At 36.3% G+C, this 17,386-nt stretch overlaps 7 protein-coding genes across 7 annotated transcripts; 2 read left to right on the top strand and 5 right to left on the bottom strand.

Moving 5' to 3' along the window:
- Window positions 1-29: 29 nt before the first annotated feature.
- On the top strand, window positions 30-1,943 carry NCAS0J00100 (uncharacterized protein; the record flags this gene model as incomplete). Its single annotated transcript, XM_003678284.1, has 1 exon — window positions 30-1,943. The coding sequence occupies one exon, from the start codon at window positions 30-32 to the stop codon at window positions 1,941-1,943; it is 1,914 nt and encodes a 637-aa protein (XP_003678332.1).
- Window positions 1,944-2,166: 223 nt separating this feature from the next.
- On the bottom strand, window positions 2,167-3,219 carry NCAS0J00110 (uncharacterized protein; the record flags this gene model as incomplete). The annotated part of the gene is made up of 1 exon (XM_003678285.1): window positions 2,167-3,219. The coding sequence occupies one exon, from the start codon at window positions 3,217-3,219 to the stop codon at window positions 2,167-2,169; it is 1,053 nt and encodes a 350-aa protein (XP_003678333.1).
- A 1,341-nt stretch (window positions 3,220-4,560) lies between these two features.
- On the bottom strand, window positions 4,561-6,279 carry NCAS0J00120 (sugar porter family MFS transporter; the record flags this gene model as incomplete). Its single annotated transcript, XM_003678286.1, has 1 exon — window positions 4,561-6,279. The coding sequence occupies one exon, from the start codon at window positions 6,277-6,279 to the stop codon at window positions 4,561-4,563; it is 1,719 nt and encodes a 572-aa protein (XP_003678334.1).
- A 1,865-nt stretch (window positions 6,280-8,144) lies between these two features.
- Window positions 8,145-8,339, bottom strand: NCAS0J00130 (uncharacterized protein; the record flags this gene model as incomplete). Its single annotated transcript, XM_003678287.1, has 1 exon — window positions 8,145-8,339. One exon carries the CDS (start codon window positions 8,337-8,339, stop codon window positions 8,145-8,147), a length of 195 nt encoding a protein of 64 aa, XP_003678335.1.
- A 138-nt stretch (window positions 8,340-8,477) lies between these two features.
- NCAS0J00140 (amino acid permease) lies at window positions 8,478-10,154 on the bottom strand (the record flags this gene model as incomplete). Its single annotated transcript, XM_003678288.1, has 1 exon — window positions 8,478-10,154. One exon carries the CDS (start codon window positions 10,152-10,154, stop codon window positions 8,478-8,480), a length of 1,677 nt encoding a protein of 558 aa, XP_003678336.1.
- A 1,328-nt stretch (window positions 10,155-11,482) lies between these two features.
- NCAS0J00150 (MBL fold metallo-hydrolase) lies at window positions 11,483-12,283 on the top strand (the record flags this gene model as incomplete). The annotated part of the gene is made up of 1 exon (XM_003678289.1): window positions 11,483-12,283. One exon carries the CDS (start codon window positions 11,483-11,485, stop codon window positions 12,281-12,283), a length of 801 nt encoding a protein of 266 aa, XP_003678337.1.
- A 77-nt stretch (window positions 12,284-12,360) lies between these two features.
- On the bottom strand, window positions 12,361-17,325 carry NCAS0J00160 (uncharacterized protein; the record flags this gene model as incomplete). The annotated part of the gene is made up of 1 exon (XM_003678290.1): window positions 12,361-17,325. One exon carries the CDS (start codon window positions 17,323-17,325, stop codon window positions 12,361-12,363), a length of 4,965 nt encoding a protein of 1,654 aa, XP_003678338.1.
- Window positions 17,326-17,386: the final 61 nt, after the last annotated feature.

A 17,386-nucleotide genomic window follows, 5' to 3' on the forward strand; every position in this document is an offset into this window, starting at 1 on the left:
CAATCCTTTTTTTTGATTGAGCTATCATAATGGTGTTTCTTCAAGAAAACACACTATTTAGGATATTATTCATTATTGTTATACCAATTATCATAATCATATGCCTGCTGCATCCAAACGGGAAGGAAAGCTTGCAAATGCTAGGATATCAATATTATAATTCTAATTATGGAGCCCAAGTGGTTAACCGAAAGGAAGATTTATTGAAGACCGATATAACAACGAAATTAAGATTTAAAAATTGGTCTCAATCACCATTGAATGATCGAATTAGAAATCAAGAATTTGTCAAGGATAAATTGACTGGATACATATCTAATTTGAACTTAGAGAAGCATCATTCAAAATTTGCTTCGGGTGGATCGCATAGTCATCGTCAATTAGGTGGGAAAAATGAAGCAGAATTTCATAAGGATTACGATTCATTAGTGAAATGTGAAGATTTACAATACGTTAACACAGTGGAGCATTCTGAATGGAATAAAGTTTTAGATGATGATTTATTGACTTTAAGACGTGATTTGCTTAAAAATAACGATTTTTTGGGAAAAGACATTACAGATCCTAGCGAAAAGAATTGGTCTGAGGAGGAAATTATTAATAAACATTGGTTTAGGTTTGGAGGGTCTTCAGTATGGTTAGATAAATACGAATGCCACTTGGTTTTCTCCAGAGTCCTTTATGCTAGAAAGGGTGTAAGAGATCATCCTCACGTTTCCATGATCAGAGCTCAAGCATTTGATAGAGATTGGAATGAAATAAAGGAAAAAAGAATTCCCTATAATGATATTACCCACCCAAAGGATCTTGATTTAGAATTAAAAAAATTAGATCATGAACTAGGCTTATTTCCTTGTGATTCAATCAAGCATAATACTGAGGAATTTGACGCATGTGTTGTGGAACATACAAAGAGTAAGATTGTTACTGAAAAGAGGAAAGAAAAAATCATGTCTAGATATTTCTTAACTTATCCCACAGTCCTAGATATTAGGTATAGAGCTGCTGGTGATTGGCTAGGGCCTGAGGATCCACATGTAATTGTCAGAAAGACAAAAGATATTGAAGAGCCAGTGGTCATTTTTAATATGTATGACGGAGGAGAAGGAGCTAGAAGAGTGTTTTCATTTATGCCCAGTAGGAAAAATACACCATTATTGAAATTTAACATTAATGATTCTGGTCGTAAATTCAATAGTTGGGAGAAAAATTGGACTCCCTTTTTCCATCAACATCTTGCCGAAAGTGCGTTTTCCAGAGGCTCCATTCATTTCATTTATACATTTTCACCCTTGGAGATTTTGAAATGTTCGTTGAATGATGGTGTTTGTTCCATGGTATTTGAGGCGAAGACTTTGGATTTATCAAAGGATAATAAATTTGGTGGTTGGAGAGGCGGTACACAGTATATTCCGTTACCTGAAGTGTTACCGCAAGTGAAGAATAAACAAATATGGGTTGGGTTCCCCAAATTACATATTGATCGTTGTGGATGTGGTTTAAAATTTTACCGACCTATGTTGAGTTTACTTGTGGAAAGTAATGGTGCATATCATCAAGAGTTGGCCGTCCCGGATATTGATTTTGATATGGATGTTCTATCATGGGATCAAAAGGGGACACATTGTGGTCAATTAAATGTGTTGAGTCCCAATGCCATTTCCTATTGGGAGGTGGCTAGTCAAGCACATCATTCTAAGAAATATGAGGATTATATGGCTCTTTCTTTCAGTGAAGCGGATGCTAACACGAGAGTAATTGTGTTAAGAGGTATATTGAATTATATCCTTGAAATATATGAGAAGAAGGCCATTATGGAAGATTTTGAAGTCAGTAGTAAATCTGATTTAATCATTGGACGAACATTGAAATGTGTCGTGCAAAAAGCGAAAGAAGATTGTAAGGCGTATGGTAAATCACATCCAGAACCAAAGAAGGATTGAACATTGAATGAATAATCAGATGAGGAATTTTATAAGATGGTGATTTGTTAGACAAAAGAGTTTGTTAAGAGCAATTATCAAAAACGAATTGTATGCAGCTTTTTAAAATACGATTTCTTTCTCACAGTTATTTTGAAAATTAAGATTGCATTACTACTATAGAGGGATCTTTTTATCTTAAGGACTAAATGATATATTGTACATAATTATTTAGTAAGTTTTTCTACAACTTCAAAATATCGTATTCAGGGCCCAGTGGGACAATACCGTTAGGGTTGAGGTTCCTCATAGCATGAGTGTAGAGAAGTTTAATATGATTAAAATTGGTGGTATTTCTGAAGGCAGGATAATTCCAGTACAAGTTTCTCATCCATAAATGAATATAATAGTAGTCGTCTCTGACCAGTCTGTAGTTTAGTTTAAAATGAACAGCGTAGATAGAGTCAAACCGAATCATAGTAACAAATAATCTAATGTCGCTTTCAGTGATTTGGTTACCAAACAAGAAAAACTTTTTAAGAATTTTATCCTCATTTGAAGCACCATAATCCTTTACCAATTCGTCGTGAACACCCTTTAACCTTCTTTCAATTTTATCCATATCTTCGAAGAAGTTGACTAAATTTCCTTCGTAAACTGTTTGCTTTTCTGCTAAGCCGACATTATAAACGGCATCATTAATGTGGGTAAATAACCAACTGTTGTAATCTTTTATTTCCGATGATAGCTGGTCAGGAATTATATCAATAGTATCCTTCGTTTCGTCAAAATCATTAAATGCTGTATTTAAAATTTCCGGAATTTGATCCCAATCGTTGTTAACAATAGTTTTGGTTTTCAAATCCCACAAAATAGGCCACATGTATTCTCCCTTGTAGGCTTTGTTTGTCATATCATAAAGCTCTTTAATTTGTGTGACACCATAATGAGGGTCAAAAGTGCCATCCCTAAATAATCTACTGCTGGAGACATCAATATCACCCAAAGGAGAGGAGGTATCATCTTTGGAGCACAAAATACCACCATCAATCGTATAAGCGTTGTCCCCTAAATCAGTACCTCTATCATCTAACAGTTTCCAACCTTTCTGTTCATCCAATTTCCAATGGACCACACTGACACCAATAACGTTCGTTAAGTTTTTCAATGCTCTAGTAATCCAGATACGTTGAGCAAAAGGACAGCCAGCAGATAAATAGAGCCAATATCTACCCTTCTCAGGCTGATATGTTGGATGGTTCTTAGAAATATTTTCATGAAACATTGTAATGGACATTTTTCTTTGAGTTTGTTATTTGTTAATGTTTGTTATTCATGGTTCAAATATTAATAAGGAAAGTAAATGGGAAAAAGAGGCTATAACTTTTACATTTAGTGTCCATTATATACAGACCTGCCTTCGAGGCAACTATAGTTCCTGTCATACTGGGAAATGATTTGCATACGTAAGCGTGTTACTTACCTAAGCAAAAAGATTTGACTAAGCGAAAATTACTCAGCTTTTTCGGACTCAAACAAAAGATAATCTCTGACATTATTAATCAATATCTACATTTTCTCGAGCATATCGTTACATATTATAAAACCTAAGCATAACCTACCACAAAAGTGTTTCTGACTAATATCTTATGAGGAATTACCGAGTAAGCTCGTAATGGTTTGGCAATATGTACTTTTATGGACAACAAAGTGAAGATATATGATTTTGCTGCTTCTATTTCCCTGAAAATGGGTAAAACTTCAAGATTTTTTCTGAAATAAAGTTGCCACCAGTTTAGTGTGACTCGAATGATGAAATAATTGCTGCCAGATAATTATCGCTTCTTTATTCATAGAGACACTTTTTGAAGAAAAAAACATTTACTTACATGAAAAAAAAATCTAGTGAAAGAATATTGAATTCTGATAGTAAACATTACTTATCGCAAATTTGACTCAAAAGAAAGTGCCCTTATGTACTAGGAATGACAACACTATTAGGTTGTGAGTAAAAATCCCAAGATAAATATCTTCCATGGCTCTTCTTACACATCCTAATATTCTGTTAAAGAACATTCTGATGGCAGAGATCTCTTAGAATCCATTGATGAAGGTAAAGACTTTAGACTTGTTTTTTCATAAAAATCAAAAGATTATTCAACAATAATGCCATTCAACCAATTCGTTTCGTACAAATTTTAAAACAATCATGCCAGATAAGAGAACTGAGTATATTTTTAACCTTATAATAAATAGTGTAGGGAATGTAAATGATGCTAGAACATTAAGACAAACAGAATAGTTAATGACACGAAAATAACCTAAAGCTCGTAGATTATTATAGTCAAGTAAGAAAGGACAACCATCAAGAGATTTGTTTGGGCTGTTTTGGAAACCATATGTATAGGAATCGGTAACATTTTATACATAGGATTTATATCTTGCAAAGACCATAATCTATCATATTAAAATTTAATATTTCAATAATAACAACTACCTACTCTTACCAAGTATATACTATACTCAGTCATATTCTTAAATTTCAAAGTTATCATTAAAATAAAAAATTAGATTTATTGCATTAAATCTTGAAATTTATGTATTAAGTAAAATATAGAGGGGTCATTAAAAATTAAAATTACTTTCTACCAAACATCTTCTTGAACAATGGCTTGTCATCCTTTTGGAATTCATCCATGTTAACATCGGCACCTCTTCTTGAAGATGGAACCCAATTTGGTGATTTCCATGGCAAGACACCATCTTCCCATAATTCGTTAACTTCTTCTAAAGTCAAACCCTTCATTTCTGGAACGAAGAAGAAGACATAGAAGTAACCAAAGACCATACAGCCCATGAAGACGTAACCATAGTAGAAGTTAATAGCACCAGTAATAAATGGAGTGAAGAAGGAAATTAAGAAATTCCAGAACCAGTTACAACCATTAGCTAAAGCCATACCCTTTGGCTTAATTCTCAATGGGAAAGCTTCAGAGACAACAATCCAACAAATTGGAGCCCAGGTACAAGCAAAACAGAAAATAAAGAAACATGAGAAACAAATCATACAGTTACCAGCACCCTTAGAGGAGTTAGTATCCTTATGCTTAATACCATCTGGGTATAGACGAGTAACACCGACAGAGGCGTAGACAACGTAACAACAGACCATGGCAGCGGCACCCCACATTAAACACTTACGACGACCGAAACGATCAACGACATATAAGGCGACAAAAGTGGAGGCAAAGTTAACAACACCAAAGACAATAGCAGTTTGGTAAGAATCCTTCATACCGACAGCTTGGAAAATAACAGTACCATAGTAGAAGAAATAGTTACAACCAGTCAATTGTTGTAGACATTGTAGCATACAACACATAAATAATCTTTGAATGTTCTTACCCTTGGTGGAAAATAATTCACCCCATGAGGCATTACCAGCTAATCTTTCAGCTTCCACACCTGCTAGAATCAAATCAACTTCACCTTGAACGGCTGGATCATCGATAGAAACCTTGTTAGATGTAGCAATAGATCTCTTAGCTTCTTCCATCTTACCAACTTCAACCAAATAACGTGGAGATTCTGGGACGAAGAACATGGCAGCGATCATAAACAAACACCAAGCAAAGGAAAGACCTAATGGAACTCTCCATTGGACGGAGTTACTGTACTTCTTGGTACCGTAATTAGTACAATCACCTAAGAAAATACCAGCAGTAACCATTAATTGATACATGGAACCCAAAGTACCTCTTAAATGTTTTGGAGAAACTTCAGATAACAACATTGGGGAGAAAATGGAAATAGCACCGACACCTAAACCTGAAATAATTCTACCAATGAAATATTGGTACCATTTGTTAATGGAAGCAATTTGAATAATAATACCAATCATGAAAATGATAACGACAACAACCAAGGCCATCTTACGACCAATTCTGTTAGCCAAGTCACCAAGAATCAAACAACCGAATAAACCACCAATGTTAAAGATAGAAACAACTAAACCAGTTCTGACGTTAGAGAAATAATGAGTACCATCATGATGATGTTGACCAAATCTTCTCAAATAATCTGGATGAGCTAAGAAACCACCAATGGTACCAGTATCCCAACCGGAAATGAAACCACCAAAACCAATCATACAACAGAAAATGGAGATTGTTGCATAAGCGGAAGCAGGCTTCTTTGGAATTTCTACAACGGCTTCATTGGCATCTTCACCGTTTTCACCGTTTTCTTTAAAACTATCGTTTTCATCCTTAATGGAGTGATCTGATAGGACGGATTGTGAACCAGAGTTCTCAGGAACTTCTGGTGTAGTAGCAGGGTTTTCAGCAACTTCTGACATAATTTATTTACCCTTCTAGATGATCAGTAATTTACTGTTTGGATAATTAAGTGAAAATGGAAAACAAAAGAATAAGAAAGGAAGACAAACTGATATAATGACAGAATGATGAAAATGTAGCATCATTTTATATATTTTTCAGACTCGAGCAAATTTTGCTATTATCCTTTCGTAGGGATTCAAGAATTTTTCAAAAGACACCTGTCGTCTCGAAGTCTGAACACAAACAAGGAACGCAGGGGACGTGCCAGGATACGTACGGACATATTAGAATGTCCTGGACGTAATGTGAGGATGGGGGGGTACGCGGGGAGGGAGTAGTTGTGTGGGGAAGCTGGAGAAACTGGTGATGCCAAACTGAAATAAAATAAACGTATTTCCCCAGACACCGTGGGTCTGGATTAATTGAGTAATGTTCCGTAGTTGTCTGTTGCTGAGAAGACGTCGTACCCCTTCCCCAGCCAGTGACACATACGGATAAAACTCTGTCGTTGCTTTTCCCATTCGCGCAGACATTTTTTTCGGGATTGGCCTAAAAGCTGGAGTGGAAAGGGCACACGGAAAAAAGTCAGCTCATTTTTTCTCGGTTTGGGCCCCAAATGTCGCGACACACGCAGGGTTCGGACTTATATTTCTGCTCAAATGTCCGGACATTCTAATTTGGGAAAGAAACAACCAGGAGATTTGTCGCCTATAGCAGCTATACGTGTTCGAGGGATGAGCTCTCTTCAACTGTTTAGTGGGACTCGAGTTTCTAGAAGCTGGGAAAGTGATGGAGTTACGGACTCAAGAACCTTGACATTGTTTGTTTTGTCTATGACAAAAGCTAAAGGCTAATAACCCGTTTGGGCTTGTTTCTAAAAACTTGTTTTCTTATTCGTAATACCAGGGAGCACTCTACAGATGTTTCTTGCAACAAACTTTCTGTGTAAGTTATGGGGCACGTAGAAACGTGGGTTCTGGGCCCATCGCTTGAACAGTTTTGTCATAGATCATCCCTTATAATTGGAGAATATCATCCTTGGAAAATTCATTGTATATGCATGTCAAGAGATGTCAATAATTCTCGGCACTATAATTAGTACCTTTACAATTGAATCTTACGATATTTCTTATAGCTATACGTAATCGCGGTTCCCCGACGTAAGGCTGCATCTGTTGAAAATTCATTTCCACGTCAAGAAGGACACTTTATAATTCAAATCATTCCTCAAAACCATGTAAATTTCTTACAAATCGAAAAGCAACAAAGTAAAACAATATTTTTCCGATATGCTTTAAGCACGATGTTGTTAGTAGATTCCTTCTATATTGAAAGATGAGAAAGCTATGCCACTTCTAACTGAATAACTCCCTTTGTGATATAGTAACACTGTGGTCGTGGTAACTTACAACCAGATAATCCATGTCATATTTTTTTGTTTTTGATGTACGCTGTATAATGAGGGGGGGACATATTCGAAAAATAAAATATGGTTTATACACTGCCATGACTATTAATAAGTTATTACATCAAACCATGTTCAGATCAATAACTTATTTGCTCCGTTTTTCACAGGACAATATATTTGAAATTGTTAGTTAAAAGGAACAACTACCTAGTTCTAAATTGCACACTTCAACTGAAATATCTCATTCTGAAAAAAAGTATATAATATAAATTACCAAAGACCTCGTGAAGTTCATGAGGTATTCGTAGAGTTCCACTACTCGTAAATGAGCAAGCTACATTTTTAAAAACAACAACTGGAATGATTAGCAAAGTAGATTCACTGCTCATCTAAGCAACTGCTTAAGAGGAAGAGGAACGGATGGTTAGGTTTTGGAAAATTACAAAATATTAATACTTTGTAATTGTCCGGATGTTATATGACGACCACACTTATCTGATTATGCGTTCTGCCGAAAATCATTCCGAGCTTGTCAAACAAATAAGTACACAACCTAGTCACGTATGCACACTTGGTATCTTGCTCTGACAAAAAGACAACTTCTATTAGTCTTGTCGAAGATTCACGATGTCTCTCGGACAATTTCCCGGGGCATTGATAATTTTGCATTACGTATGTAAAACAAATAATGCGAGAAAGAAATAACACCCACTCTATGTAACCAAATGAGTCATTAAATAATTTATTTTTTTTAACTGTCAAAGTCTTAAATAGAATATCATTAAATAGTTTATATAACACATGAGATTATACAAAATAATCATTGAGCCATTGTCTTGTTCGTTTCCAACCCTTCAAATGATCCAAATTTTCATTTAATTCTATTATTTCCTTTGTTGGAATGTATCTATCAGTAACAAAGTCCATGTCTTCCAATTTAACAAATCTATCTCTCTTGTAAAGCCACCATATTATGAAACAGAATGGGAAAACAAATAGATCCAAATAATATGAGAAGAAATTGGTAACATCCCATGGATCAAACGCAGACCAACCTTGCACTAAAATGATGAAGGTGACAAAAATGACAAGGAAGTAAGGACCATATGGATAAGTCCAATTCTTATACCTTAGTTCATGAGTCTTCCCCTGTTTTTCTAATCCCTTTCTGAATCTAATTGAAGTGATACCGATACATAACCAAGCAATTTGATTAGAAACACCGACAATGTTTTGCAACCAAGTCCAGACGGTACCTGCACCAATAAATGAGGCACCAAAACATAGTAGACCAATGGATGATGTTATTAATACTGAAACGTATGGGACCTTATATCTATTTGTTCTAGAAACAATTTTCTTTGGTAGGAAACCTTCTAGACCCATATTGTACATGACACGACTTCCTGCAAACAAGGCATGGTTACAAGCACTAATGACACTTGTCATGATGACAGCATTCATAAATGAACCAGCAGCTTTAGTACCGGCCATTTGGAAAACTAATGTGAAGGGGGATGTCACCACAGATTTAGTATCTAAACCTGGATAATCGTATGGAATATTCATGGCGATGAAGAAAGTGGAACCGACATAAAACACAAGGATTCTCCAAAACACGGTCTTAACGATTTTTGGTGTATTTCTTAATGGGTTTGCAGCTTCACCGTTGGTTAAAGTAATTGATTCAGTACCACCATAAGCAAAACTTGCACTTACGAACAACGATGCGAAACCTTTGAATCCATCCACAAATGGAGCTTCTCCATGATTCCAATTTTTGAAACCGATATATTCATGTTGTGGATTGTGACCTACGTTTACGACGATGGAAAGGATAAAGAAGATGATAATAGCGATGACTTTTAACATGGCTAGCCAATATTCTGCCTCCCCATAAAATCTAACATGTATGACATTTAATAGTACGACAAGGAACCAAAATAATAAAGATGCAGCCCAATATGGGAAACCTGAGGCTTCTGTGTCCCAGTAGTCCATGACTAATTGTAGAGCAGTCATATCACTTGCCACTGACACAGCGTCATTAAACCAATAATTCCACATTAGAGCACATGCAAATGATTCGGAACCGAATTTTTTAGCATACGAACAAAATGACCCACTAATTGGCATATAAGTAGACATTTCACCTAGACATAATAATGTCAGGTATACTACACCACCCATGATGGTATAATTCATAAATAAAGAAGCTGGACCACCTTGATATAGTGATTTGGCTGTGGACAGATAAAGACCAGTCCCAATAACCCCCGCGATGGAGATCATATTGATGTGACGAGGTTTCAAAGCTCTCTGTAGATCCTCACGGATATTTGCTTCAGGATCATAATCTTCCTCTGTGGTGAGCGATGGATCTAGTTCGACGACGACTTCGTTCTTTTTGGGAGGCGTGTTGAGACCCTTGTAGTAATCCTCCTCGGGTATATATCCGGATGCGCTGGACTCAGACATTGACATTCTGGAAGATGCAAGTTGTATGGGAATATGAATATAATATAATTTGTTTGTTTATTTGAGTTTCTTACAAGCAACAAGAGTAGATTACAGAGATTATTACGATCCAAGGATCTTGTCACAGCTGTTATATATGAACTTGCCCTTCCCTGCCGTGAGCAGCTTCTTTGTCATGGATGGCTCCGTTGTGGAAGCCTGAAAGTCTTTTTCAGTGCCAGCTGTGATATACACGGCGTCTACCCCGCGGCAACTGTGGCGTCAAAAACTGTGGCGGTGTCCATTAGGTAAGCCTGACTGAGTATAATAGCACCATTATGCTTACCAATCCGGTCATTCTCGAGGAAGTATGCACATCCGAAAAGACACGGAAGGGTTGTCCACAACTCCGAAACGTCTGTCAAGGGAAACGTCATATTGAATGTGGCTGCGTATTGTGTCGCCACAGTCCACAAACAACTAAAACAGCAACATCTATTCTCTTCGAGTTTGTACCTGTTTCCACAGATGCGCTGCAGTAACTGATCTACTTCTCCACTCAAGCATGTTACTGCTTCCACACCAAAGTCATTTCGAAGGCCTGCATTTTCTTCATGCATTGGAGCTCAGACAATATGACTCCAGGAGAAAGAACTATCGAGTGAAAAAAAGTGCGTACTGCAGGGTTGCATCCGAATTAGTCACCACCACATTGTTTAAAGTGCAAACCTTATTTAGAATCGGCTACCACACTTACTCCTCCAAAAAATGAAGTTAAAACCTTTTGTTTTAGAATGAAATTTTATTTTTTAGGTTTGAGCAAGAATATGTTCTATACATTTTTAATGCAAAATAATTCTACGACAAATCGAACGGCTTGTTTAGAAACCATCTTAGTCTTGCACAGTGCAATCACGGAATGAGAAATACTACAACTCTATATTCAAAAAGGTTGGTGGTTAACTAAATCTGAGGGACTCTCCTCAGAAGGTGTTTAGGCTGAGTTTTGCAACTATCATATTTAGTCAGTCCTTCGCATTTTTGGGAATTTCCCCGTATTACTTTCTGAGTAACGTCAGAAAAGAAAAACTTTTAAGCGACGGATCAAAAAGCTCATACAAATTGGATTTGGGATTTCAATTTTGATAGTTGCATTTCTCTCTCGAACGCACAATTGAAAAAAAACGGACAATTGGAAAACAAACTGAAAAATGATAGTAGCAACTTTTTGGAAATCTCCTTATTTAAAAGTTTGATCTATAAAAGACCTACAAATGTATAGCAAGTAACTTTAGAAAAAATTATTTGTTAATATCTCTAATATATTGAAATAAACAACTCAAAATAAAACAATAATGACTTTTGATAGCAATTTAAGTATAACCTATATTGGTACTGCCACAACCATCATTGAAATCGATGGAGCCCGGTTTTTAACTGATCCAGCTTTCGATAATGCTACCACCTATGATATGGGTATTGCCGTCCTTGAAAAGACATTAGACCCAGGTCTTAAGATTGAACAGCTACCACCCATCGATGCTATCTTATTAAGTCACGAGGATCATCCTGATAATTTGGATGCTACAGGAAGAACATTGTTACCTGGGCGCCGTATTTTGACTACCATGGATGGTGCTAAGAATTTATCTTTATATCCTGGGGTTTCTGGCTTGAAACCATGGGAGACTATTGCAATAGAGCTTGGTGGTAAGAATTTCACCATCACAGCCACTCCATGCGAACATATGCTAGGTGGGGAGGTTATTGGTTTTCTCTTACATACGAATTCCCTCGGTACTGGTGTCAATGGTTTGCCTAACGTTATTTATTTTGGAGGTGATACTATCTACATTAAGGAATTGGAACAGATCGGTGAGAAATATAATGTCAAGTCATTTATTTGTAACCTAGGCGTTGCTTATGGTCCTCCAGATGGTAAAATTCACAAGGAACCTTATAAGATTACCATGTCTGGGAAAGATGCAGCCAATCTATCTAAGAAGATTGGTGCCGATGTTATTATTCCAGTTCACTTTGAAGAGTGGACACACTTCCAGCAAGGTAGAGAAGCTTTACAAAAAGATTTCGAAGAGGAAGGTTGTTTAGAGAAAGTAGTGTGGTTAGAAAGAGGTAAGACAACCAAGATTTTTTAGTTTATAATGACATTATATGAATTGTAAGTACTAATGTATCACTACTAATCGTATTATTAAGGTAAGTATGAGAACTTTCAGTTTAACTTTTCTACAAATGCTTCTTTGGCCATATCTATCAGAAGGTCCAGTTCACCACTATTCTCACACATGTTGTAGAAAATACTCTTCTTATTTAGCAATAGAGAATAAGGATGATCATACTCTTTCACCTCCCCTGCATCCATTACCAAAATCTTGTCATAATCGATAACCGATCTCAAACGATGTGCAATTGTCAAAATAGTGCTACTATTAAACTCCTTTCTAATCGTTTCTTGAATTTTGGCATCAGAGTTGTAATCAATTGATGCAGTCGCTTCATCTAGAAGCATAATCTTAGGACTTCTTAATAACGAACGTGCTAAGCAAACCAATTGTCTTTGTCCCTGTGATAAATTAGAGCCACCTTCACTGATCTCATTGTTTAAATTTAAGAATTTGTTTACATTTTGCGATGAAATTGATTCTGTTTCAATATTCGATGACACATCCTCAGGAACCAGATTAACACGTCTCAATGCTGTAAACATATCTTCATCAGAATATTCTCCATACGGATCTAAATTGGATTTAATTGTCCCCGTAAACAATGTTGGATCTTGAGGAATAATGTTAATTGAACGACGGAGTTTATTCAAATTTATCGATGTGATGTCAATATTATCAATCTTAATGTAACCTGTTTCAGGATCCAAAAATCTAAATAAAGCCGTGATTATTGTAGATTTCCCAGCACCAGTTCTACCAACAATACCAATTTTAGCTTTGGGTGCAACTGTAAACGTGACATTTTTAATTACTCTTGGCAACCCTTCGGCATAACGTAATGACAAATCACAAACCTCGATTTTACCTTCCTGGGGCCACTCAGGTGGTGGAGTACAAGTAGCGTCTTCATATGGCTCTTGTTCTATTTTCATGTATTCCTTTAATCTTTCCACAGAATTCATATTCATTTCAACATTAGAATATAATCTAACCAACCATAAGGCTCCTTCTGTGAAAGAAATAGCATACGTTAAAGAAATACCTGCCATACCAGCATCAATATTCTTAATATTCCAGATAATAAATGAACCCGATCCAAAAACAACCAATGCACCCACCATATCGATTCTAAACGATAACCAACGATTTGCCACCCATAAATAGAAAAATGGTCTATTGTTCTCATCGATCTTAGACAAGTTTTCTTGCATAAATCTACCTTCATCACCGAAGGCACGGATGGTGGTGACACCAACCAAGGTTTCTGAGAAATGTTGATAAATAGGGGACTTGGTGATTGAATCAAAACGTTTGAATTCTCTGGAGGCCGCCAAGTAAAAATAACCAATGAGGTAATATAAACCAGTGACAAGAATGGCCACAGACAAAAACTGAGGAGTAATAAAGGTAATCAATAGGATAGTGGTCACACAACTTACAAGAGAATAAAAGGCACCTTGAACGACTGGAGCCAATTCTTGATCGATAGCCTCAATATCCTTAGAAAAACGATTCATGATCCTCCCAATAGGAGTAGAATCAAAGAATCTCAGTTTGGAATGCATTACTTTTTTCAGTAGGTCGATAAAAATTTTCCTAGATGCCTTAACACCTAAAAAGAAGTTGATTAATACTTTAAGGGATCCGAGTAATGCTTGTGCTATACCAATCAAAAAATATATTGAAAGATAATACATAGTGGAATGTTTTTGGCTAGATGTTGAAGCTGGAGAAGAAGATATTTCAGTAGGTGGAACGGATAGAGTTAAAATATCAGCTAGACGTTTACTGTTTAAAACACAATAATCTATTGTCGAGCTAATTGTCACCATGGCACCTTCAGCCAAATTATTCGATGCCCACGACCTAACCCACCACGATTGACTAACATAAAGTAATTCAGCCAGAACAAATATACACGCTACCATAGATAGCGTTTTCCACCCACCAAAAATATTAATATACCATGTATAGACCTCTGGATCAACTTGACCTTCAGATTTAGTTTCCTCGGCTATAAGCTTCCCTGATTCTGTACGTTCAGCATCTGTTTGTTGAGGTTTAGACGTTTCAGGTTTTGGGTGCTTTGAAGCCTGCAAAGTTGTAGTACTCTTTTGGCTGTTTAAATTGACAGAGGAAGCATGTCTAGATAAGATGCTGCTCTTAACTAATTCGTCTTCACCTAGTAATCCTTTTTGTAGAAGTTCCATTGGGTCACCTTGATCTTTCACTTTCCCGTCCTCGAGAATAACAACTAAATCAGCGTTTTTTAATGTCAGAGCTATGTTATGAGACACCAAAATGCAAGTTCTTCCATCCATTAATGGACCTGTAATACAATTATCATAAATCCACAAAGCAGTGTGAGAATCAACAGCACTAAGGCAATCATCTAATAGGATATGACGAGAGTTAGAGTACATGGCTCTTGCTAAAGAGACTCTTTGTTTTTGACCACCAGATAAAGTAATACCTTTTTCCCCAATCTCAGTCATATCTCCAGCTTTAAGAATCTCAAAATCACGTTTTAGGCCACATGCTTCTATCACAGAAGTATATCTTGCCTCATTATAAGGACTATTAAACAAAATGTTATTTCTTACAGTATCATTTAATAACCACGCAGCTTGAGAACAATAGGCAATCGAATTGGTAGTCCCATTTTCATCAACAACGAGGTCTTCTCTAGGGTCTAATGATGGAACAATAATTTCACCTTCCATGATTTTCATTTCACCTAATAATGCCATTAACAACGACGTTTTACCCGAACCTGTTGGGCCTATGACAACGTTTAATTTTCCAATCTTAAAATCAATATTTAAATCCTTTAACTTAAAATCTTGTGCGCTAGAATCCCAAGAAACGGTAGTATTTTTGAATTCTAATTGATCGCCTTGTGGAGCAACTGTAAGTTGATCATATTTTGCAGTATCAGTTTCCAACAGGAAATCCCTGATTCTATCCAACGAAACTTTTGATTGAATTACAAAACTTAACATATCTGACAATTGATCCAATGGGTTCCTCAATAAAGTAAACAATGAAAGAGCTGTGAAGGCAATTGGAGTTGTCAGCACTTCCTTTTGAACATATATGTAAAATGCAAATGCTGCTGCAGTGACAAGGGAGGGCGTAACAAACCAGACAAAGGAGCTGCACACCCAAGCCATAGATCTCTTTAGCAATAATTGTAATTCTTGTTCTCTTACATCATTAATGCTTTTCTCGAAATTATCCTCCCATGAGAAAAATTTAATAATACGAATAGCTTGAAGAGATTCGTTAAGCTTTTGAATACGTTTGTCTGTAACTAGTAAAGTGGCTTTTTGAATCTTCCCTAACAAAGTAGCGAAGTAATAATTGGCTGGTGCGGCAATTAAGATAACGATTGTGCCAATAATGGCGGAAGAACCTATAAGCCTATAGAGAAGAGTCAATGAAATGATGGCCATGACAGTTGCTTCAACAAATGCAAAAAGGTATGCACAAACTTCAGAAACTTTAAATGCATCAACGGCCATTAAATTGATAATTCCACCTAAATTTGCAGAGGAAGGATCTGATGATTCTTCATCCCCATCAATATGCTTCTGTTCGTTTACATCTTGAGGATCAAGATCCTCAGCGGAGACCTTGTTGGATTTTACAGAAACCTTCCTTCTTAGGGCTTTATTATAAATCTCAGAAATGACGATGCTCTTTATTCTAATACAAACTCTTCTCCCAAGGAATAACGCTTGACCTTCGCAAATGGACACCAGAATTCTCGAAAGAAACATACATGTGACATAAAACCAAGCCAAACTTCTTGGTGCTGAGCTTTGATCCTCGACATACTCTAAAATTCTTCGTAAAAGTAATGTTGGGAATAATGTGGCAAAAGCGGCAATAGTTGCCCAAATAGCTTGTATACTCAAATATTTGGTAAAGAAAAGAATTAAATTGACTGTAAAATCACGATTTTTTGAAAGATTGTTCGTATAGTGTCTGAAACTTTTAGCAACAAATATTGAATAATCTTCCAATCTTAATCCCCAAACGTCTTGCATTGTGATGGATGAATTGTGTGCTTTCCATATCAATTTATCTATCCATGCCCATGAGACAAAACTTGCAATAGATGCAATTGGTTCAGGTGATGCTGTTATATGGTCATCTGTCTTATAGAGAATGGGGAAACTGTTACCGACAGGTGCAAAGAATAATAGAGTGAATAATAAACCATTGAGAACAAATTGACAGGCATAGTACTTTCTAAGGGTAGGATCAAGTATATGTCCTATTAGTGACGAACGAAATGGCAATAAACACGACAAAAATAGCACTGTGTATGAAGAGAAGGAGATCACCCACAAGTTACCCATATGATTATTGATCCATTTGAATGACTGGTTTATATTGATAAGACGAGCACCAACAATTATACTTATAACTAGCCACTCTGATAGAAGAACTAAAATCTTATTACCTTGGAAATCTTCTATCTTATTTCTATAATTTTTAAAGATGAAGAAGTGGATTACCAGTTGGCACAGGACTAGCATCAATTCTGCAATTACTCTTGATTTTTCAGCAAAATTTCTTCTAATAAGGATAGCTTTCCCATGTGGATCACCATTGAGCTTTTGCACTTGCAATCGTTCTATTGAGAAATGTCTGTCCTTAAGGGAAGTCATTGTCTTTGTAGTAATATCCACAGTACTACTTCGGTAATTCGTAGGAGCTGCTTCTTGTAGTAAAGGTGTAACTTCATCAACCAACGACGGTTCCTGTTCTAGATATTCCACAGTCGTACCGTCATGGTAAGGTGAGATATTGCCATTGAGATAGCTGAAAGTTACGGTGTAAATAATGAATAATGTCGTAGAAATTATTAGTATTAATGGTACCACGTAGTTAATTCTCTCTCTGGCACATGTTGTAATGTCATCATAAACCCAAGGTATGCAAGACATGTCGCTTTGCAATGGTTTATTGATGGTTCCTCTACTCCGATGTGGCAAGAACATTTTTTGGTGTCACTTTTTTTTATTTTCCTTTGGCTATATAATTTTTTCACTTTGTTGCATG

Source organism: Naumovozyma castellii, chromosome 10 (genome assembly GCF_000237345.1).
Source record: "Naumovozyma castellii chromosome 10, complete genome".
Taxonomy (NCBI): domain Eukaryota; kingdom Fungi; phylum Ascomycota; class Saccharomycetes; order Saccharomycetales; family Saccharomycetaceae; genus Naumovozyma; species Naumovozyma castellii.